This window comes from Sciurus vulgaris (genome assembly GCF_902686455.1).
Source record: "Sciurus vulgaris genome assembly, chromosome: 14".
Taxonomy (NCBI): Eukaryota; Metazoa; Chordata; class Mammalia; order Rodentia; family Sciuridae; genus Sciurus; species Sciurus vulgaris.
The window spans coordinates 26,734,444-26,759,232 of NC_136475.1; the positions used below are offsets into that span (position 1 = coordinate 26,734,444).

Consider the following 24,789-nt stretch of genomic DNA (forward strand, 5'->3'; position numbering starts at 1 on the left):
TCATAAGCTGTTTCTTTGAAGCCTCCACAAGAACCATGGGTTTTCATATTTCAACTACCAGAGCACAAATGAGATGTTTCAAAATTTATTTTAGAAAGTTGGCATAAGAATAATATCAAAACCTAAAAAGGAAAACAAGTTCTCAAACAATTCACAATGGGTCAAATCTAGCAGTATACAGAGAGAATAATACCACATCGCCAAGAAGGGTTTGTGTCAAGAATTTAAAGATGGCACCAACATAATTGAGTCAATAAATGTCCTTAAAATATTTTGGGACAAAAAAACCCCGTTATATCCTCCTGCTTTGAAAAATTAAATATAACAAAATGCCATAGCACTTATTAAGTTATAAACAGAAGTATTTTATGAACACAAAATTGTGTATATATACATATATACGCACACACATAAAACCAAAAAGTCAGCTTCATATCTAACTGTTAAATGCACAAACATTATCAGCAAATCTATGAAGAGAAACAAGAATATCTACTGCTTTTTAAAAAATACTGTTCTTAAAGTTCTAGTCAGCACTATAAGAAAAATAATAGACAAGAATATTAAAAGGAAAGGGGCAAAGTTATCATTATTGAAGATTACATGCCATCTGACTAGAAAATTAAAGAGAGTCACCTGAAGTTTGGAATCTTAGAATTTTTAAAACACCAGTATGAAGAGCAAAGAGCTTTTATAGACCGACAATAACCAATCAGAATAGACAGCAGGGGTTTGTCTCACCCACTAGTACACAGACACATGAGTACCAGGACTCTGTCTTGCTCTTGGTTGATTCCCTAGCACCTCGAAGTATTTCTAACACAGAACAGGTGCTCAGTAAATAAGATAAACAGATGAACAAATTCAAAACAAGGGCCAGAATACCAAGCAATGGCACCATACTGAAATTCCACAATTAGATTCAAGGGCTTATAAAAATTGAGCATATGATAAAGATGATACTTCAAACCATAATACCATATAACATACCCTAGAATAAATTATAGATAGAATATTTCAATATATAACCACTATGATTAGACCACTAAAGATTAGAAAGAAAAAGGTAAAAAAACATTTGCCTTATCTTAGGATAAAGGAAAGCTTTTCTCAATATATAAGCAAAGTAGAAACTTACAGAGAAGAATTATAATTTCTCCTTAATAAGAATAAACACCTTAGGTGTATCAAAATGCCATGAACAAAAAGTAAAAGATAAACAATAGATGGGGAGGAGGAATACTTATATGACTGGTAAATGGTTAAAATCCTTTCTACATAAAATGTTGTCATTATAAAGTCCTTTAAAAAGAATGATCAACCAACAAGATAATTTGAAAAGGTTAAAGTACAAAATAACAAGATGACAAATGATAAAAAGTTTACCCTCCCTAACAAATACCTCATATGAAAATATGGCCAATCAACTTGGCAAATGTTAAGTCTAACTTATGGTATTATGGAAAATTCAAGAAAGCAGACATTTGTAAATTGCTAGAGAGAGAAAAATCCAATTTTTGGGAATTTATCCTAAATAATCAAAGATGTGCCAAACATTTATAGACAAGACTGTCTGTTGTATCATTGATTTTCCTTGACTTCAGGCATTATAAACTTAGTATATGCTTGTTATAAAAAATTAACTCTTTCAAATCAAGAGACTGTACTATTCACATAGTCCTGGAAACTGTCTTTTTGAATTTGTTATGAAAAAACTTTATTCTCTTAAACAGCTACATAGTAAACCACTGTGTTGATATGTAAAAATTATTTAAAGAATCTCCTTAAACAATTACAGTTGTGTGGTACTGGTAACAAGACAACAATTATCACCTTTCACATTTTTCTTTGCAAATGCCAATGAGGGTTTACATAGGATATATCAAATGCGGAACTGATGACTCAGTTATTAATAGCTATTACCACACTCACTTCCAGAATGTTGTATCAGTTCATATTCTCAACAATGGTGAATTAAGTAAAACAGTGAAATATAGGAAAGATCTATGTGGCCAAAGTCTTTCGAAATTGGTTAAATTATAGTATTTATAGTCAGGGAATATAGAAATGATATATATAAATGCCACTATCAATGATGTTATATATAAATGACAAAATGGTGTTTAATTACAAAAACAGTGTGAGCCCCCTGAATTCATGTACACTTTTTGGGGGGAGGTGGGTACTGGCAATAGAACCTAGGAACCCTTTATCACTGAGCTGCATTCCCAGCCCTTTTTATTTTGAGACAGGTCTCACTAAGTTGGCCCTGAACTTATGATCCCCCTGCTTTAGCCTCCCGGGGGGATTATGGGTGTGCAGCACCATATCTGGCTTCCTACACACCTTTGAAGAATATCTACCTATACATTCTTCCATCAGATTCCAACAAAATGTTAAACACGGTTATCTTGTGGTGGCAGAATTACAGGTCATTAAAATAGTTCTTGTGCTTTCCTTCATTTTCCAAATGTTCTAGAGGAAAAAAATATATGTTTATGTTTAAGAGCATTAAGTCATATTTTTTTGACACAACAAAAACATTCTGGAGACTAGTGCATTGGTGATGCAAGACTGTCTGCATAACCACCCTAGGTGATCATACTAGTCGTTCAGGGTTGATGCTAACAGCCTGGTGATTGTCAGAGACCGGACCTGAGGTATCCTGCACTAGGCGCTCCATGAGGTGTGGTCAGAGGTGCCCAGGAGCTCTCAAGCCAGTAGAGTTGAGTCAAGCGCCCACCAGCCTTACCTAAGGAAGGAGGTGGATAGCCAGGGCTCTGCTGCCAGGCTTCCTGGCCAGGAATACGAACACAAAGACTAAAACCAAACAAGGCTAACCAACAGCAGACGGGCTGTTCCATAAAAGGGTTTCAGGTCTGAGCCCTTAAGGAAACCCTAACCATCTTCAAGTACTCAAACAGGTGAGGAAGATAAAGTCTTTCGAGGTAAGAGGACAACAAAAAATTAAATGCAGAAAAGCACAGAATACATCAAGTAGGGGAAGGATTCTGTGCACACACACTTCTGTCTCCTCTGACTTAAGACAAACCATTTATAAAAGGTATAAAATTCCATTTCAATAAACTTCCAACTTTTTCTAAGCGTAGGTAATAACTATTTATTTTTAAGTTATATTCAATACAATAAACTCCTAAGGCTTGAAAAGAACTGACCCAGATTTTTAGAGTTGGCCTGAAGGGAATGTGTCTTGCAATTGACGAACTCCTAAGAGATGGTTCTAATAGCCTAGATTTTTGGCTTTCCTGATTCTGAGAAAGATTTTTGTATTTCCCATTTAATAGGGGACATAAAAAAGTTAACCAAAGCCACCATAAAAAACCCCATTCTCCTTCATCTAGAAACAATCCTAAATATACAAGTTCCTTAGCATAGAATTAAAATTAGGTGATCAAAAATATCTGAAATGGCAGCAGAACAATCGTCAACTCTGGGCAATCAAAAAATAATCTGGAGGCCGAGGCAGGAGGATCACAGTTCAAAGCCAGCCTCAGCAACTTAGCAAGGCCCTAAGCAATTTGACGAGATCCTATCTCAAAATGAAAAATAAAATAAAATAAAAAAGGAACTATGGATGTGGCTCAGTGGTTAAGCACCTCTGGGTTCAATCCCTGGTCTCTAATAATAATAATTAATAATAATAATAAACATGATTAATGCTGGTAACTTTAATAGGACCGGTGGGTGCATCTTACTTGGATAAAGTACAAGGACACTTATAACAATTAAGAGATCTCAGCAAGACAGTCCTTCGAAGCACATTTAATAACGGTTTGTAAACTCACAGCAGCATTTATGAACGTCAGAACGTACTTTAGATACACAGCAATCGGATAAGCCAGAAGGTCTCCCCACTGCAGCTGAGGAGCAGGGTTCTTCAAGTGTCCCGCCCGCCTCCTCCCCACCAGCCGCATCAGCCACACCTGGGAACTTGTTGGGCATGCAAACTCTCCCACCTACAGAATCAGAAACACTGGATTGGGACCCAGCAACCTGTGTTTACCAGCCCTCCAGGTGGTTCTGACTTAAGGGCACTGCCATAGAAGATCCTATAGAGGGTTTGAGTGTCGAACCAAGCACAAGATGCCTGATTGCATGTGTCCAAGTCATTCTCACGTTGGCTGAGCCAATGCCTGTTCGTGGCAGTGCAGAGACTAGGACCTTGTTCAAAACATACTTTGAAAAGGTCCTTGGCGATAGGTCCAATGAAAAAGTCATCTATTTTTCATATGTTACCACAGTAACAGTAACATGAAGCATCATTTGCTCCTGTGAGAAAAGTCCCCTATGCAGGGGACATTATTTACAGAAAGGTCACTTGATCCGGAGGAAACCGAAGGGTGGAAAAGCAAATAGGGGAAATTCAGCCTTGAAGGCTTCCATGTACACCTTTACAGCCCACATTCTAAGTGAACACTCCCTCATTATGACTGCCCAGTATGGAAAACATGTATCCTAGGCAAACCTTCACTGTCTACTCTGAAAGATGACATTTCCATGTAATGGAGAAAAGAAACATCTTACTTCAGTCCCTCTACTGAGGGCAGCCCTAAATTCCAAAAGGAAGGTGACCTATTCCACCTCCACCCATCCTTGGCATCCTCTGACAGCCTTCCTCTGACAGTCTACATCCAGTCCTCGCTGATGGGAGCTGCTATAAAAATGTTTATCTTGGGCTATAACCTCATTTCTGTATCATAAGATCAGTTTCATTTTGTGTCTAGCCTTTATTTTTATAATTTATAAATAGCTTCCATATTTATCATCTCATTTGATTCTCATAACAACCTATGAGGTGGGTACAGTTTTACTATTCCCACTTTACAGATGAGAAAACTGGACTTAGTGCTGACCTCAATAAACAAGTGATCACTGAATAGTAATGGGGAGATACAAGTGCTTCACATCAAAACTTAAAGAACTCAAGACATCTGTCCAAAAGAACTCCCAGACTTGCTTGAGTTTGTCTTCTACCAAATGATAGTCACCAGAAATCACCTAGGTAGGTTTTTAGGTTGGGCGGTATTTTTCCAGCCTAGTAAGGGGTGAGAAGCAGGGAGATGAGGTAGTTAAAATGGACAAACTCTTCTAGTCACAGAACCCACATAACTTGCAACCGTGTCTGGAATTCTACAGGGTTCCAAGTAACAACAACAATACAGTAGTAACAGCATTAAGATTGAGTAAGCTCCTATTACATGCTGAGTACCATTCTAAATATATAAAATATATTCAATAATCCTCAACATCCCCATTTTACAGAGGAGGAAAACAAGGCACAAATAAGACCAGTGTCTTGTCCAAGACTACATTGTGTTCCCTGGACACCGAGGATGACGCGCAGGCGCCAAGCCCCTATGAGGTGTGCCTGCCAGCAATGGAAACCCAACATGGGATGACAGCCCCTGAGGAAACTGGGTTGTTTCCAAAGTTGCCATTCAGGCAACAGTCTCCACACTCTGTCACTCAAAGCATTAATCAGCAGCATTCAGGTTCCAAGTAATCAAGCATCAGCTCAGACGCCTAACAGCCCTTCTCAGACTGTCCCCAGGAAGGTTTTCTAGATCTCGCTTAGCAATGGAACATGGACTGATTTGCCTGGAACTGCCTTTAACTAATTTAAGAAAAATTAGAGAGGAAAGCAGCTTTGGAGGAAACATGGCAAATTAAAGATGCATGTGGGAGGCAGCAGTTCTAGTAAATGCAAAGAACTGACAGCTCTGATTTTTCTTTTAAAGAAATATAAATAAAAAGGAGTCTTTAGTGGTGTAAATTACTCCTGTTTTTTTTTTTTTTTTTTTCCTACTATTTTCCAACTGCTCACATTTTGGAAGTGTATGAGCCAGCTTTTACATATTGATCAATCTTTTTATGTTTATACATCTTTTTCTTAAGGCAGGAAACAAAGACCAAGTTGACGAGAACACTCTTAAGCAAAAGAGAAAAATTACATACAGGAGTGTGCTATGATGGAGATTGTGGGTAGGGGCAGGACACTTTCAAAAACTTTCTCAAATTTGTTTGCCTTCACCATTTTCTGTCTCTTCATTTTCTCTGAATAACCACCTTGAGGTCCTAGGAGTTCAATGGAAACCTGATTTAGCAGCAAAGCAGGTTCCAGGGTATTCTACACCATCTCTCCTTAAAGCAAAAGTCCCCAGCTTGAGAGATGGTACCATTCTGACTGTAAGTAAAGTGACATTTCCTTATCCACATTCTTATAATCCTGTTCCAACCACTTACTGTGGGCCCTGTATGCTTTGATTCCCTCCTCTATAAAATGGGAATGATAATCGGTGGGTGTGAAAACTCAATGAGTTAATAAACTAGAACTGTAGAACTGTGCCTAACACAGAGTAAGCACTCACTTAATGTTAGCTATTATTATTGCTATTATTTGGAAAAAAAACAACAACACTTCAGAACAGGGAATCTATCCAGGAGGCTTCCAAGTATCTGTAATATTTCATTGCTTTAAAAATTTAAAACTGAAAACAAGTCAATACACAATACAAAATGCAAAAAAGGGAGTTCTTGAGAAAAGGGGATGAAAAGCCGCCTATAATCATATCACCTGTTGGTGAGTTTTGGATGAGGATGTCACTCGGAGCACCTCCTTCCACGACTGCCCCATATTTTCCCCTAGAGGATGCCTTCCCTCCTGCTGTGATTCTTCATCAGCCTTAATCAGAGTATCAAGGGCAGTATTGCAGGCTGTTCCATAAAAACCCCTGCAATCATACACGAACTGGATGAGGTCGCAGTTCTGGGCATTGCGGGGGTCGTGGGGAGGTGTTCTAAAGCTTTCATCAGACTTTTATGACCCTGTAGCGAGCTACTCGCTTTGCAAGGTGAGACTCAGGATAAAATCTACAATTCACTTCACTGAAGGCTGCAGCCGTAAGCGGGACACCTGGGCTGTTCATCAGCTAACTGCCAAGAGACCCCACACCACTAGGGGCAAGAGTTCCAGGCAGCGTGCGCCCCTGCGCTCCTGACCACTTAAAGACATACCTATGAACTTCACGGTTGAAAAGCGCAAGGGGTTTCTAGACCCACACCGGTGAGCGGGTTTAACTCCCCCACCCGTCCCCTTCCCCAACCCTCATTCATTTCCAACAACAAACACCAAAGGAAACTGGCAACGCTTGGCCTAAGGTTTCACTCCTGCCCTCGGCTGACACTGAAACCACTTTTCCCAAGGAAGTTAATTAAAAGAAAAACTAATCCGCACAAAAATCCAAAACCTACCCCAAAGCTCAAGAGCTCTTAAAGTTAGAAGATTGAGGGCGCCCAAGGGGATCCTGAACTTCGGTCCGTCTGGGGTTCCAAAAGCGGCTCCGAGTCTACCCGCCACCAACGCCAGCGAAGACCGGTTTGGAGGCAGCCAGGTACGCAGGTAGGTGTGGGCATGTGTCTGAGCAGACACAGCCGCGGCCGATTAAAGTTCAAACCCGTTCACACACCGCTTCCCCTTCCCAGGCGTTCTCACGCACCGCCCAGGCGGCCACTACCCAGGGAAAGCCCGGCTGCTTGACAGTCCCTCTCTTTGTAAGTCTCAGTGTCTCCCTTTGCCTCCCAGGCTCCAACCCATTAAGCAGTAGCCACCCCCAACTCTCCTGCCTGCGCAGAAATTCCCCAGAAAAGAGAAAAGGAAGGGACGGGGGAGCGGCTGTCGCGGAGGGCAGAGGGCGCAGGAGGCGCAGCAGGCAGCGTACTTACCCAGCGCGAACAGGGCGAGCTGTCCAGCCGAGGTGACCATCTTACGGGCGGGCGGGCAGCAGGCACTCCAGCCTCCTGCCCTCCCTGCGGTGCCCGAGTGGCGGAGCGGCGCCGCGGTGCGGGGGAAAAAGGCGCTGGCGAGGCAGGGCCGGCCCCCGTCGCGGGCGGGCGGAGGGAGGACCGAGCGCCTCTCGGCTGGCACTACCCCGCAGCGCTGCCGGCCCGGCGGAAATGGGAAGGAGCTTACCGTCACCTCTCGCCACTCGGCGACCAGGGCACGACGGACCACCCTCCCGCCCCAACGGGGGTGCCCCCTAAGGCTACTGGGGGTGGGGATTGGGGGCGGGGACGCTGCACGCACCGAGCAGGGCGCGGGCGGCTGGGCGGGGCAAGCCGGTACTCCCTGAGCCCGGCCGCGCGAGTCTGTCACCCAGGCCAAGGAAAAGACAGGAAGCGTCTGACTTCGGACACCACCCTCAGATGCTAGTGTGGTGCGCCCGCCGGCCCCTGCGTGCAGGGTCGCCTCCTGCTGCTCAGCTCGAGGGTCCTTGGGCGCAGTGACAGTTTCCAGGCTCTAGGCGGCGGAGCGGAGCCGCCGGGCTCCTGTCACCTGCGCGGAGGGCGGCTCCTGCGGCCTCTCTCGGGCGGGGAACTGGAGACGCGGTCAGGAACGCGACCTGTGAACTTAGCCGTATGCCTGCTAAGACTTGGCCCAAGGAAATGCTCCTCCTAATCAAGCCAAAAATTTGTTAAACTAGATTTCCCCCTGCTTCCTCAGTCTCATCAGTTTTGGGGACGTCTGCCTCCTGGGCAAAGCCCCGGCACGTGGTGAAGATCAGGAAGGAGTTTTAGTACTTCTAACCTGACACTGATAAGGAAGATGAAGGGGGACCCTGAATGTGCACCACTGCACTACCCACACCCTGACTCAGGTAGTTGAGGCGAGGAACCAACTGGCAGCACTCCGTCAAGTGTGATGCAAGACAGGGATGTTTGGTGGGAGTCACCCAGGCGGCCCTTTCAGAATTTGTGACTTTGAGCTGACCCCTGATGCTGGAATTTGGGAGGTGGATGGAACTAAGGAAAGATATTCTGAGCGGTGAATGAACGACCCATATATGCCTTGGGTACCGTCCATAAGGAACAGTACACCTCAGAGAGTCAGTGACCAGTCATTGAGCTTACAGACTAACCCTTTCCTCCTGCCTCCTCCAGCCTAGCTGCTCCTGGGGACAACCCCACTCTCCTTGCGGATGGAAGCTGTTGGGGTAGGGAATCTCGGTGCTGTTGCCTTGGTGAAGGCTGTGAGTCTCAGGATTGACTTTTGCCAGTTTTTTTCATAGAGGGACCTATATTTAAAAAGGAAGCACCTGGCCATTTATCTCAACATTTGGGTAGGAAATACCAGTGTCAAAGGGGACATTGAAAAGAGTGTAAATTTACATTGGTCAATCTTTCCCTTCATTACATTTGTCAGAAGATATTCTGTTGTTCTTCAGGCTTAATGATTTGCACTGATGGGTGTTATGGTTTAGATAGCAGTTGTCCCCCAAAATCTCATGTGTGAGACAATGCAAGAACATTCAAATGATTGGGTTGTGAGAACCTTAACCCAATCAGTGAATTAATCCCCTCATGGAGATTAACTGTGTGGTATCTGAAGGCAGGTAGGGTGTGCTTGGAAGAGGTGGGCATTTCGGGTGTGCCTCTGGGGTATTTATTTTCTCTCTGTCAAGTGGAGTCTCTCTGCTTCCCTCCACCACACTCTTCCACCATGATGCTCAGCCTCCCCTCGGGTCAGGAGGAATGGAGTTGGACGTCCATGTGCTGAGATCTTTGAAACTGTGAGCCCCCAAATAAACTTTTCCTTCTCTAATTGTTCTTGTCGAGTCTTTTGGTCACAGAGACAAAACAACAACAATAACAACAAAACCTGACTAAAACAGTGGGTGAGAGCTTCATGATAAATTCTGGGGTACATCTTTTCCTCAGTTCACTGCATTGGTGCTTCCTGACTTCTTTCAGTGTCTGGGGTCCACCTCCTTCAGCTGGGTCTTTACCTGTCTAGTGGCTTCCCAGTTTCCTCCCTTGTCTATCTGCCTTGGCTTCCGGAGGTAAGGAATCAGAAGTTCTCCCACTCTCTGCTCTCAGGACTAGAGACAGACCTGGCCACCTTGCTTCTTCCTGGAACATGCACACCAAGCTCAACGTGACTGCCAGTCAGCTGCTGCGCTGAGGGTGTCCACCCCTCTGCCCCTTACCCACACACAGTTCAGAGTCCAGGAAGTAGCACCAGAATCAAACCAGTGGACTTGTCCCCTGAAGGAGTGGAAAATCTTTTTAATCAAGAGATAATTTGTAATCTTTGTGGACTAAAAAGTACCCAAATCAAAGGACATTCTAATGCTTGAAAATCATGAATTCTCCCCCAAGATTTTCTAGAACTGGTTCATACCTGTGGTTTTATAACCTTCTAATTCATTCTTGGACAAAAGAAAATCAGGGGTTGGGTTTTGTTTTTAACGTAAGCACTTTTTTTTTTTTTTTTATAAACTGAACTGAAGTTATTTTGAACATTTATTCATAAGACTATTTACTCATATCCTCATATCCTAAACTATTGATCTGGCTTTGGCACTTTATGTACCTCATTTGATCTTCACAACAACCATAAGTGATAGATCCTATCCCCTTTCCATGTGACTACCACCGAGCTGAGTTTAGTAACACAGCCAACAATCACCAGAGTCTGATTTTGAGAATAAAATGAGCTAGTTCCTAAGGCTCAAGTATTTGCTTCTCTGCTGTGATGCCTCAGTTTCCACATCTTTAATAAGGCTAATACTTAACTCATTGGGTTGGATTAAGTGCAAGAATTTCTCTTATGCTTGCACAGTATCTGATATCAACAAAACTATTTAAAAAATCTTCCTCAGTGGACACATCTCTCAGTTCCCTACCATTATCCTTATTTTACCCTTTCTACATCAGTTTCTTTTCTCAGGCACATTCATATGCCTGAAAGCACGTACACGTACACACACACACACACACACACACACACACACACACACACACACATCTCTTCCTATTGGAAAGAGTTTTATAGTAAATCAAGAGCTATGAATTAGTGTCTCAGCTCTCAGTGTAAGGAAGAGGAAAAGAAAATTACAGAAAGCAATTTAGGACAAGAAAAGAGTTATCCTAAAGGGTAGTGTGGTATCTTTGTATTTTAGCAATCCCAAATACACGACTTTCTGAGCTGAGGGAAATTCCAGCATAGCCTCATTGAACGTGCATGGAGATTCAGCTGTGTTCCTTTACCTCCAGACTCTTGCACCTGGCTTAAGTGGCCACCAAGCCTCCTTTTTCTATGTGAACACAGAGCCTTCCTTCTAGAAACACACCTCAACTATCTTTGCATATGTGAACTTCAGCCGCCCTTGAGCTCTGTGTAATCCCCCCTGTAACATGCTGATCACAGCTTGTCCTTCCTGTGCAAACAAGAGAACTGTTATGTCCTAGGCAGAGCTTGGTAAAACCCCGCTGTCAGTTTTCCCTCTCCTTTCTTCTACATACTTATTATGGAGGGTATATTTACAGGGCCCCTTCTTCACTGTAAATAACCGCCCCCTCCTTCCTGATTCATTCATGCAAGGGATTGTGGAGCCACAAGTTCAGGGTAGCTGAGCTTGCTGTTTAGCTCGCAGTTACGGGAGACATCTGTGAGTAAACAGCCCAAGCATTCTTAGAGAGGAAGCACAGCCATGGGCCACAGCATTGGAGGAATTGCAATTCCTGCAGACAAACCTCAAAGTCAGTGACCCGAGTGGCTTCAGGTGGTTGCAGGACCTTCCCTTGGGGGCAGCAATAGATGGGGGGGAGGGGTCAGCGGGAAAACAGAAGCACCTGGCACAGTAGGAGGGCGAAGGTCAGATGTCATCTGTGTAGAGAGAGAGCAAGAACTTTATAAAGGACGCTGGAGAAATTTGTTTAGGCAGAGTGAGGGGATTTTAAATATGATAAGGGATTTAGGAAAAGAAATTTAATCCAAAGTGAGGTATTGTCCAGTTGTCAGCCCCCACCCCTCGTGGCCTCAGCTATTCCTGTATTCCTACATGGGGGGAAACTAGGAAACTTTCTGCTGAGCTCATTTTTATATGGTTTTCATCAGCAGCATAACAGGCAGGGTAAGAAGTGACAATAGTCATTTGCTTTATCCTCAGTTACCAGGGTGATTTTCATTGCCAGTGTTTTCCTGTAGACCTCAAACCTCTGCTTCACGTCCTCTATCCCCCAACTCTCTGGTCTGTCTCAGGAGTGCACTGGAGCGTGTGCTAAGCTTGACTTCTTCCTTCACAGAGAATATTCCAGAATGATTCCCCAAGTCCAGTATTGAAGCTGGGAGGTCAGTGGCTCCATGAGTTGTTCAAGCATCCCCACATCCTAGTGAAGGCATTAGGCCAGCGTCTCTAGGACTCTGGGGTCCCTAAGTGGCTGCTGCAACGAAAGACATGATTTTCTCATGTAGCTCACCCATTTCCCAGTGGCCACAATGTAGCATACCTGCCCAGGGGATTCAGCACAGCTGATGTCACCCACTTCACTGAACGTGCTTAGAAGAAGTAGGGCTACACGTTCAGTTCTGTTTCTCTATCTTTGCTACTGTCCGTAACAGCCTCAGCAACACTGCCAACGCCTTCTGAGGACTGGAAAGATAGCCCCCAGAATTTTCAGGATTTCCCCTGGGAAAGTCCAAAATCAAATGCCTAGAAATCCTTTGGCAAGTAAAACTGATGATGTGATGGAAATAGGGTCGTGACAGTCAACAGAATCAAAAGGAAGATCGGAAACAGAAAATATAAAGAATCAAGGAGAAATCTAGGAACCATAGTCACAAAGGGACTTCATATTTTATTTTTCAGTGAAGGGTCAGCCGAGCTGATAAACTCAAGAAATTCTCTCCAAACTCAGAGGAAAGAGGGGGAAATATGGCAGATAAGATAGGAGACAGAGAAAGACAAACCACGTTGTCCAAAGTGTTTTTCACTAGGGAGCTCAGGAAGCGAGCACAGAGCCGATGGAGGAGAAGCTGTCCTTACATCCTCTGACACAAGCGGTTATGGACAAGAGCAGGTAGATGTGCATCCCAAGGTGGAGTCTCTAAGGAGACTATGCAAGTGCAAGGACAGGCTTCCATTTTGTGACAGATGTCCAAAGTCTTCCCATGCTGCTTCCTTTCCAAACTCCCATTGAAGAGCCAAAGGAAAATAATGATGGGGGAAATCTATGCCATTGTTCAAAACTAAGGAACGATCCCACCCACATGTCAGGCATTTCAAGGACTTAATGCAGATGAAGCCAGTTTGAGAGAAAGTTTTGACAACCTTCAGTCCACCTCAGAGATGTGAAAAACCTCTGGGGGAGAGACTCCACAAGAACCCAGTGATGCTCTGGCATTTGTGATAAAGCCTGAAGGTGGAATGCACCCCAGGAAAGTGAGCTGGGGTAACTTCTTTCTGTTTTGCAGTACTGGAGTTAGCTCTACTGCTGAGCTCCATCCCCAGCCCTTTTTATTTTAAATTTTGAGGCAGAGCCTTGCTACATTGCTCAGGCTGGCCTTGAACTTGCAGTCCTCCTGCCTCAGCCTCCTGTGTGGCTGAGATCAGAGGCATGCACCACCACACCCTGTGAAGGTGTTGCACTGTGGAGGTGAAACTCTCTCGAGTCTCCCACAACCAGCTCTTCATGGTTTGCTTTCATCTATTTATTCCTCACATGCCCCCCCAAGCCTGTTCTGTTTCAGACACTGGGTTAGGTGCTGGGGATTCAACAATGAGCAAGTAAAGCATTCTCACTTTGTAGAGCCACTGAGGCAGAAGAATCAGGGCACCGCTCAGGAAAAAAAATCACTTTGACATTTGCCACATAAATGCCAAAGACAATAAATCATTATCCATGGAATTTTGAGAGAAATGATTATGACACAAAATTCTGTTTTTATCAAGGTATTTCATATAAAAAACTTAAAAACAGGAACCAATCTAGGTTCTGTTACCTGAACTAAAAACTATTCCACAGCAAATACTCCAGCCTCCTCCCAAAAATAAACTCAATAATGTAAAAGAAATAGTGTAAAAGAAATATCCACAAATAATGAAAACAGTAAAAATCGATGTTAAGCTTAATTACAGATTTAAATGTTGTAGCACTTACTGGTTTTGCCAGTAGGATAGACATTTTCCTCTTCTTCCTGCTAACAGAATCCCAACTTTTATTATCAGCATGCCTTTGTCCACAGGATGAGGCAAGGCAGTCCCTTGGCCATGGCTGATGATTGGTCTGGAAGTAGGTGCATGACTGTCAGGCTAATGACACAACAGGGAGGTTCTCTTGTTAGGTTTTTAAGGGAGGAATTTGCTTGATGATAGAAGCAGTGAAGTAGCCTGCTTTTCTTTATGCCTTGAAGTCAGTTGTCTATGGATGAAACGTGTGGAATTGTGGCATCCATCTTGTGACCATGAGGAGAAGGCCAAGAGAATCTGAGAGATGCTCACCATCATCCTGAGACTGAATTGCTGCTGAACCAACCCTGGTCCTGCTTCCCTTTACCCATTTTTCTATGTGGTATAATTAAATATCCTTAATGTCTGAGATATTGAAGATAATTGTATGTAATACATACACATATGTATCTAAGAATTATCTTCAATATCTCAGGAATAGATATATGGATATAACACACACACACACACACACACACACACACACACACACACACACACACATATATATATATCAGGAATTGGAATTAACTAATAATAATAATAATCTAAATGTCCAGATTACTGTCATAGAAAAGGGAACTAAAAATGGGTTTATTTTATCATCTTTCATTGAGGAGAATAACTATTGTGAAATTTTTTTCTTTGATAGTAAATTCATTTAAACTGGGTGTGGTGGTGCACGTCTGTAATCCCAGTGACTCCGGAGGCTGAGGCAGGAGGATCGTAAGTTCAAAGTGAGCCTCAGCAAAAGCAAGGTGCTAAACAACTCAGCAAGACCCTGTCTCTGAATAAAATACAAAACAGGGCTGGGAATGTAGCTTAGTGGTTGAGTGCCCCTAGTTCAACCCCCAGTATCCTCCAAAAATTTCATTTGAAATTTTCAAGGTAACTAGTAATAGAATAAAAAATTTAACATTCAAATTTATAAAAGAAAAAGTGGGGTTTGGAGGGGATGAGACAGCAGGAAGAGAAAACAAGGAAAACTCCAAGATATAAAAGCCAAGAAGCATATATATGATTAGATGCAGAAGTTTGGCTTTGTGACTCGCTTTGTCCAATGGGATATCAGTAGGCAGAATGACACATGCAGAGATTTAATAAACTTTGCATTAAGCCTCACTTTCTTGGGTTGCTTCTGCCCTGGAGGGTGGCAACACAACCTAGCCTAGTGAAGGACGAGAGCTAGCCAGGAGGAGCAGAGAACCCCTGCTCCCGATTCTTGAACCCAGCCTCCATCCCACCTACCCTTTGAATTTGGCTGTAAGAGTGAACCCTGCCATCCCACAGAACTGTGAGAAAGAAAATGTCCTTGTTTTAAACTAGTTGGTCTTAGTGTGGTTTATTATGCAGCAATAGGTAATGGGCACGCTTTCTGAAACCAGAACCTATCTTTCTGTCTTTGGCACCTTGAAAGGACGAAAATTAAGCAAAGACATGATGAGTTTGAATAATTTAACCACCATAGTTTATATTCTATAAATATAAATATACTCCTTTGATGGATCTTTAAAAAATATTGGAGAAATGATCATATGCCATCCTCACATAAAAACCTAATAAATTCCAAGGGGAAATTTTCTTGGAATATTATAGTTACTGACTATAATACAATTAAATCAGAACTTAACAAAAGGACAACTTAAATGTCCAATTGCTTAGAAATAAATGTTTTTCTGAAATCACTCTTGGATCAAAGAGAAAATCAAACCTATGCTACAAAATAATGATGAGACAAAAAAAATCAAAACATATTGCATTCAGTTGAAGCCATATGCAAAGAAAATTTTGTAGACACAATTTTCTAAATGAAGTAAAAATGCACTGGAAATAGAAAAAAGGAATAAGGTAAACCTAAGGAAGGCAGAAATATAATGTCACAAAGGAAAAATGAATGAGTTAGAATAGGCAAATATTAAGAAGTAAGTGCAAGAGCACCTTTGAAATGAACAGTAAAACCAAGGCAAGATTATTTATGATACGTGGAGAGAAAATAAAAAATGTCCAGCATTGGGATTGAGAAGGGGTTTAGAAAAGGTTTTGTAATTATAAGCAAATGTATGTATAACTCAACGAACTGGGAAATCATTTTAAATGGACAAATCTTCTAGGAAAATGTAATTGACCCAAGAAGAAATAGAAAATTTGACAAGACTAATAATCAGAGAAGAAATGGAAAATTGTTAAATAATTACTCTGTAAAAGATGACTTTTCCACACAGGTATTCGAGGAATTTAATGTTCTTGCTGTTTCCACAACAAAGAAGATGGAAGTGGTCCCAATTCAGTTTTTTTAAAATTAAAATAACCCTGACATCCCAAACTAACAAAATTAGCACAAAAACAAAAACAAAAAAAAAGGGGAAAACAAAAGATCCATCTGACTTAAGAGCGTAGATGAAAAATGCTAGCAAATCCAGACCATAAGAGATATTAAAAATAATATACCGTGACTAAGTAGACTTTTTTCCAGCAATTTGGGTCATGCTTTAAGAATACAAATAATTTACATTTTGAATCAAAGATGAGACTTAAAATTATCTCTAAGGTTGCTGAAAAGTTCTTAGTTAATGAAATACAGCATCATTGACATAAGGAATACCTATGTCGAATCAGCACCGATAACATTCTTGATATTAACCCATTGGAATCGGTCCTATTAGAGGCAGGAACCAAATAAGAATGTTAATTTATTGACTACTATGTAGTATTTTTCACATAATTTGATTTGGTGAAGAATTTTTATGGTTTTGGTATTCATTACCTTTGTCTTTTCTGTCCTCACTGATTTGAAATAATGCCTTTTGTCATACTGCAAATCCTTTAAATTCGTCATCTCATGATTTGTTTGTCTATCTCAATCCCCAGCTTCACAATATTTTGCATTCTTTTAACTTCATAATGTTTTTCTTTTTAGCTATTGTTTTCTCTTTCTCTCTCTTACACACACATACACACAAACTTCCTATAGGAAAGTTTTCCTAGTTAATATCCCTACCAACCATGTAGTAGGCTGTTTCCAATATTGGTTATTTTTCCTCAAGCAAATTAATGTAAATTGTCAGTTTTGTGAGTCGTATACATCTTGGAGAATCTGATGAAAATGATGAAATGTCTTCCCATCTCTCTCTAGATATCTATATTTTATCTATCTCCATGTTTCTATGCACCAAATTGAGCCTATTAGAATAGGTGATAACGGACTCTCTGTAGTTTATGATGTACCCCAGAGTGACAATACCTGAAATAAACATTCATCTATATTTACTCCAGAACTTTTACATTTTATTCTTGAATCTAATTGAAGTTTATTGTGGTGATGATTACTTACGATACATCTCTGAAAAATGTGTAGTGTGATTCAAATGTCTCTCCTTCATAAATATGTCAGCTTGGGTGCATCGAGAAGCACCTAGGTTACCGATATACCGTAATGTTTCTCCCTTTATGTCTGGGTGGCAAGATCGAGTGATTGTCTATTTTTTCTTATTTAGATTTTCCACAGGGACTATATTTCACTTGTGCAATAAACAAGCTGACTTTTTCCAGAAAGAAAGGCAGAGAGGGTTTTTGGTGGGGTAGAGTTGCGGGGAGAGAGGGTTGAGAGAATTCTCTTCTTCCGTAGAGAGAGAGATGATTCCGAGTCTGGGGAGAGACAAAGCGTGAATGGCCATTGTTTGCGCTGCAGCCCCAGCTAGGCAGGAATGGAGGACGCCTGGGCCCATCTCACCGCCCAGACACAGGCGCCTCAGTGTGAGCCCGGCCTGTGATGGGCCAATACTGCTTGCTCCGGAACAAGGGCCCTGTGTCTGCCACTGTCCAACACAAAGGACAGAGGTCCCCTGTTTACTTTGGATTAGAAGTGTTAAAATGAGAGACAGCAAAAACATTGAGTTTTCCTTCTTTTCCGTTTTTTACAAAAAAACAAATTGTAGTAAGTTGGGGACATTTTTGGCATCTTCTGTGAATAAGAATCAATCAGACTAGATTGCTGAAGGAGTCTTAAAGAACTTCCCTTGTTTACTTTTTTTTTTTTTTTTTTAGATTTGTGGCTTAAAGGTTAGGAAGTAGCAGCAACTGAGTAGGCCTCTGAATTGTCCATTCATTTCCCAGGAAATGGGGCATTCCCGGTCCCTTGGTCAACTGGTCCAAGTGACCTTTGACCTTTTGCAATAGGCTCATCATAGGCTGAAGCACCCACATAGGCACAGACGTAACCCCCCTTCCTCCCTCCCATCTAACCTCCCACACACTGGAATTGTTCTTCCTTTTCATATAATAGTTCAAACCCCCAGGTCTTAGAAAACTAGGAATAGAAGTTTTATCAGACAAAGAAATGTATAAATCATAAAAATCAAGGTGGTCCTACATTGAAAGACTGCCTGGGAAGACATGAACCTTCAAAGATCATGGCGGCGGGTATTGTGCAAATTGTATTGACTTCTGTGATATCGGGTCTCAAGTTCTAGCTCTGGCTCTAAGGGACAGACCAAGGACAGCTTTCTGAATTCCTCCGATTATCAATTTCCTTACCTGTAAAATGGGGGATACATACTACTCAGCACACAGAGCCTTCATGAAGACGAAATGAGATGATGCAAGTTAAAGTGTGTAAGTCAGAGATGCCCCAGGGAAACGCTCTGTGCACAGTTGCTGCCATCACTGTTGCAATTTACAACTGTCGTCACTTATGGAACAGATAGATAGTAATGGTGTTGGCCCAGTTTGGGAAGATGGGGCTAGCCTGATGCAGGAATAGGACTAGAAGAGTAGTTTGTAGGGAAAAAGGTTTACCGTCTGATGCTGGCTTGTTCTCAAGGAATTGCTCTGACATCAGTAACTATCAAAGTAGGTAAAAATAGAAGACTTTGGGGAGGGCCTTTGCTGTGCACATCTGACCTTTCTCTTAGAATCCCACATGCCCTTCCAGCAATGTGAAATTGAGAATGGCTATCTGTGATGACAGATACCCTTGACAAGGATATGGTGTGCATAAGAACAGATGAATGGATAAAGAAATTGTGGTATATATACACAATGGAATATTAGTCAACCATAAAGAAGAATAATATTATGGCATTTGCAGATAAATGGATGGAATTGGAGAATATCATGCTAAGTGAAATAAGCCAATCCCAAAAAACTAAAGGTCAAATGTTTTCCCTGATAAGTGGATGATGATATATAATGGGGGTGAGAGAAGAATGGGGGAACTTTATGTAGCGGGAAATGAGAGGGAGGGGTGTGTGAAAGATGGTGGACTGAGACAGACATCATTACCCTGTGTACATGTACGATTACATGAATGGTGTGAATCTACATTGTGCACAACCATAGAAACAAAATGATGTGCCACATTTGTGTACAATGAGTCAAACTGTAGTCTGTAAAAATAAAAAAATGAAAAAGCGTGGTGTGGAAAGGGGAAAGTGGACCCTAATTCTGACCCACTGTGCCATCCTGCGCCCTGTCGACTCTGACCTGCTACTAACATCCTCAGGGCAAACACGCGCGTGTCACATTCCAGATGGTAAGGGTACCTCAGTGTGATTGTTAATTTCATGTGTCAACTTGGCTGGGCTAAGGGATGCCCACATAGCTGGTAAAACACTATTTCTGAATTTGAGTCTGGAGGGTGTTTCCAGAAGAGGTCAGCATTGGAATTGGGAGACCAAGTAAAAAGAGATTCACCAGTTCACCAACAAGGATGAACAGCATCCAAAGCATCCAGGGCCCGAAGTGAACCAAAAGGTGGAGGAAGGATGAATTTGATTCTGTTGAGCAGGGACATTTATCTTCTCCTGTCTTTGAACATAGGTGCTCCAGGTTCTTGAGTCTTCTGATTTGAGTAAGGACTTACATCATTGGCTTCCAGTTCTTGGGTGCTGGGCTCAGGCCTGATTCCCAGGCCTTTAGGCTTAGACTAGATCTGCACCACTGGCTTTCCTGGGCCTCTAGCTTGCAGATCTGTAATCTAGAGGCCCAGGCTGGGATGCGCAACTGCTCATACTACATCTCTTCCTACGGACGTCTCTATGCATCCTCTGGTCTGCTCCTTTGGAGAAGCCTGACTTGTATACTCAGTCAGCCTCCTAGAGTTGACTTTCTGAGGCCCTAACACAAAGCAGCTGAGGTCACTCTCTGCCACAGCAGGGCTTCCTACTTCTTTTTATCCTGAGCTTCTATTTGCCACCAGCAGGGACATAGAGCTCTTCCTATCATCAGATTTTTAGATAGGAAGAGCTTCTCACCCTCAAGATAGACCACACTGTACCTTGAATGTGTATCTACCTTCTATTCTTTTTATTTTTTATTTTTTTTTGCAGTGCTGAGGATCAAACCCAGGGCCTTGTGCTTGCAAGGCAAGCACTCTACTGACTGAGCTGTATCCCCAGCTCCTGTATCTACCTTCTAAATAAACCTCTGTCTATGCCTTTGTCTGACTCATGCTGAAAACAAACAAACAAAACAAAACAAAACAAAGGGTCCTGGGAGTGTAGTTAGTGAAAGATCAGTTTTCTGGCATGCATGAAGCCCTGGATCCAATCCCCAACTGAAAAAAAAAAAAAAAAAGAAAGAAAGAAAGAAGAAAAAAATATATACACACAAATCCTGGCTCAAACAAATATATATATATATATATATATATATATATTTATCTATTATATATATACATAAAATATATAAAAATGTTTTTGTGTGGCATATATGTGTGTATGTGTGTTTCAGGAATTTCTTTGTGTGAAATATATATATGTATACATATGTGTGTGTGTATATACAAATATATGTGTATATATATAAATACATATATATATGTATACACTTAAGTCATTTCTTCACACGTCACATTTTCAGCATTCCAGTGGAAACAGCATTTATTTCCCCAGCCCGCAGACTGGGGATCGAGCAGAAGCAACTACTCTGAGCCCTCGTCAGTAATAACTTGTTAGGGGCCTCGTGCTCCAAGCCGCCCGTGTGGTTTCTGTGGTCCCGTGGTGGCTGTGGCTTCTGCCTGCCCTCTGCTGCTTCCTCTCTCGTGATGCCTCCTGTGGGACCCATTCCTACCTCCATCTCCTTCCGCCTCTCCTTTCTCTCTTTTCCTTACTTTCTGTTCATTTCCCACATTCTCTCTCTGTTTACCATAAATAGGAACTAAGCACTAGATGTAATTTTAGTGAGTGGGGTTTTATATTTTGCTTAGATTTTAAGAAACCATGTTGACATTTCATCCTGTTATAATGAAAAAACAACAAAAACTAAATTGAGGTGACCAGCATTCACATGTGATTCACTTAACCTTTTTTTTTACCTTTAAAAGAGTTTGCCAATCTCAATGAACAACACCTGCAACAACCCTTTAATGTCTATGCTGGTCTGAAAGATACTCATTCTGCCATTTTATTTCATAATCTCTGATAACTGGATTTCTTTTTTTAATTTCTTTTTCTCATGAGCGTTTATATAAACTGGATGGTGACTTTCTGAAAATCGAGTAGGAAATAACTCAGCATAATCCAATTCCTGCCCATGACACAGACCTCAACTATGCACTGTGCACCCCAGGTCTAAGAAAAATGTGCCTGCCCCGGTCCTTAATTTAAATATCACTAGAGATCTGGTCAGCCAGCTATCACAGGCCTCCTGCTGATGCCAGACTGGAGTCAGCCAAGTGACCTGCTTCTCCAGTTGGGCAGGATGTTGGAATTCTGGAATTCCCCTGGATGGAACAGGTCCTCTGGTATTGATGTTGGATCACACCAAATGAGATAACCAAAAATTCCCTCTCCTGGTTTACAAAGAACTTCTGAATAATTAACTCCTGTGATCCTCGTATCAGCCCTGTGAGCTGAAGCTACTAATGTTATCCCTATTTTACAGGTGTGATAACGGAGACTCAGAGAGACTGAGTTGCCTAGGGTCACACAACTAGAAAGTGTCAGAGTAAGAATTGGAAACCTGGCCTTCTAAGCTCCAAATTCAGGGCCCAGCACAGAGTGGACTCAGTAAACCTTTGTTCTTCCCATCATGCCTGCCATAAACTAACCCAGAGTCATTGTTTCCCATAGGGCCACCTCTCCCGGGGAGGACATCGCCGCCACCAAGACAAAGAGGAATTAAAGACATGGTCCTGTTGTGATATGCATTATTCAGAGCTCAGAGCTCTTCTGGCCTCTTTGGATTCCCCCTGCCAGCTCAGCTGATGAGACTGCTATTGTGTGTACTACCTACTTGAAAAAGGAGTCTTTCCATTTCTCACAGGGGGTCGTAGTCAGGAGCCATTATCACAATCCATAGAAATATCAGCAAACAGATTCACATAAAGGACGGAGTGGTCGTCAGGAACTGGGGAAGACTATAGCTCCAACTACTCCAGTTTCTCTGTGTTATACAAATGGTGGAAGGCGGGAGCTGAGGAGTAGTTTCAAACAGCAGCTGGGAAGGCTTTTCTCTTAGCAAATCATAATGAATTGGCATAATCAGAATGAAGAAAAAGCTTGGACCAACCTAGCAAAGATGGTGTTGTACAGGAAGGCCTTTAAAAATGTGAAAGTTAAAAAAGTTATTGATGCATTATAATTACATGATGATGGAATGCATTTGTACATGCACATAGCATAAATTGGTTTATCTAATTCCCCTGTACCTCCCTTCCCTCATGCATGGCCTCCCTTTCCCAACCCCCTTTCTCTACTCTACTGGTCTCACTTCTATTTTTATGATAAAAAAAAATATTGTGAAGGCTCAAACTTGTGGAGGTTAAATATCATAAGTTTTTCTTTTGTTATGTATTTGGATTGCAGGAAAAAAAAATTGCCTTTGCCCATTTCTTAATTAAAAAAAAAAAAACTTGGAAGAGAAGCAGGAGGAAAAGAAGAAGAGGAGGAGGAAGAGGGGGAAAGAGAAGAGGAGGAGGATAAAAAGGAGGGGAAGGAAGAAGAGGAGGGAGAGGATAAAGGAGGGGGAAGAGGAAGAAAAGAGAGAAGAAGGAGGAGAAGAAAGAGGAGAGGGGGAGGAAGGAGAAATGGAGGAGGGGAGGGGAAGCAGGAAGGGACCATTATTTGAAACTGCCCAGAAACGTGACAAGCAAAAGAAGCCAGGATGGAACTGGAGAGAACCCAGTGAGTGAGAGAATGAGGGGTGAGGAGCCCGCCCTCCCGCGGGAGGGGTTCCGCCTGCGCAGATCCCCCGACACCAGGATCCTGACACCAGACATGTTTTCACACGCGAGGTGGCGGTGCGTGTCTCCAAACGAGTCACAATGAGAACAAAGGAGAGTCTGGAACGTGTTTAATGATTTACTCCTGGAGAGCATTATGAACAGCCCCAAATTTGGGTGACATCTCTGAACTCCCTAGCTCCTGAAGAATTTGCCTGGGAAGTGAAATTCAGTACTTGTTTCCTTGGGATTGTCTTCAGCAATCCCAAGACAGTACGAAATATCGAGCATGTAAGGTTCAATTGAAGTATCCCTGCTCACCAAGCTAAACTCACAAACTTCATCTTTCTAATTTTATTAACCCCTACCTTTTACCACATTCTCACTTTCTCAGAAGCACACACAAACTTCCAGGCCACCAGATTTAAATATTTCTTGGTTAACTCCTGCTAAATCTTGCCTTCCTCTGGGTAGCCTCTCTTTTTAAATTGTTTTTTAATTTTTATTTTTAGTTATATGTGACAGTAGAGCATATTTTGGCAGAATATTACATACATAAAGTAGAACTTATTCTATTAGGTTCCCACTCTTGTGGTCCGACATAATGTGGAGTTACCCTGGTGGTGTATACAAATACAAGGCTAGGAAAGTTATGATCAATCAATTCTACTGTCCTTCCTGTTCCCCTCCTCTCCCCTCCCTCCATTACCTACTGTCCAGACCCATCTATTTCTATCATTCCCCTCCCCAACCTCCACTGTTTCAGGTTAGCATGCACAAATCAGAGAGAACATTTGGCCTTTGTTTTTTTTTTTTTTTTTTTTTTGGGGGGGGGGGTTGGCTTATTTAACTTAGCATGATAATCTCCAGTTCCATTCATTTACCAGCAAATGCCATCATTTCATTCTTCTTTATGACTGAGTAATATTCCATCATGTATATATACCATATTTCTTTACTCATTCATTTGTTGAAGAACAGTTAGGTTGTTTCCATAGCTTGAATATTGTGAGTTGAGCTGCCATAAACATAGATGTGGCTGTGTCACTGTGGTGTGCTGTTTTTAAGTCCTTCAAGTAGAGACCTAGGAGTGGGATAGCTGGGTCAAATGGTGATTCTATTCCAAGTTTTCTAAGGAATTTCCATACTACTTTCCAGAGTAGTTGCACCAATTTTCAGTCCCACCAACAATATATAAGAGTACCTTTCTCCCCATATCCTCGCCAAAACTTACTGTTACTTGTCTTCTCTACATCTGCCATTCTGACTGGAGTGAGATGGAATCTCAGTGTAGTTTTACTTCATTTGCATTTCTCTAATTGCTAGAGATGTTGAACATTTTTTCATATTTTTTGACCATTTATATTTCTTCTTCTTTGAAGTATTTGTTCAGTCCCTTTGCCCATTTATTTATTAGGTTACTTATTTTTCTGGTGTTTTTTGAGTTCTTTGTATATCCTGGAAATCAATGCCTTACCTGAGGTACTGGTGGTGAAGATTTTCTCCCAATCTGTAGGATCTCTGTACACATTCCTGATTGTTCCCTTGGTCTTGAAGATTTTCAGTTTGATACCATTCCATTTATTGATTCTTGATTTTACT

The 24,789-nt window shown here is 41.9% G+C and overlaps 1 protein-coding gene and 1 long non-coding RNA gene across 3 annotated transcripts in view; one reads left to right on the top strand and one right to left on the bottom strand.

Annotated features, from left to right (window-relative positions):
* TGFA (transforming growth factor alpha) overlaps nucleotides 1-8,308 on the bottom strand; it is a 93,247-nt gene extending 84,939 nt beyond the window's left edge. The window contains exon 1 of one of the 2 annotated variants that reach the window (XM_079110884.1): nucleotides 7,744-8,308. In XM_079110884.1, coding sequence (XP_078967010.1) covers nucleotides 7,744-7,783 — 40 coding nt within the window. In that variant the 5' untranslated portion in view covers nucleotides 7,784-8,308. The remainder of the gene's footprint in view (nucleotides 1-7,743) is intronic. The other variant, XM_079110883.1, reaches the window with a different exon arrangement.
* LOC306644204 lies at nucleotides 8,187-22,819 on the top strand. Its single transcript, XR_013759198.1, has 3 exons — nucleotides 8,187-9,047; nucleotides 9,485-9,587; nucleotides 22,097-22,819. It is a non-coding gene; the product is annotated as an uncharacterized lncRNA (long non-coding RNA).
* Nucleotides 22,820-24,789: the final 1,970 nt, after the last annotated feature.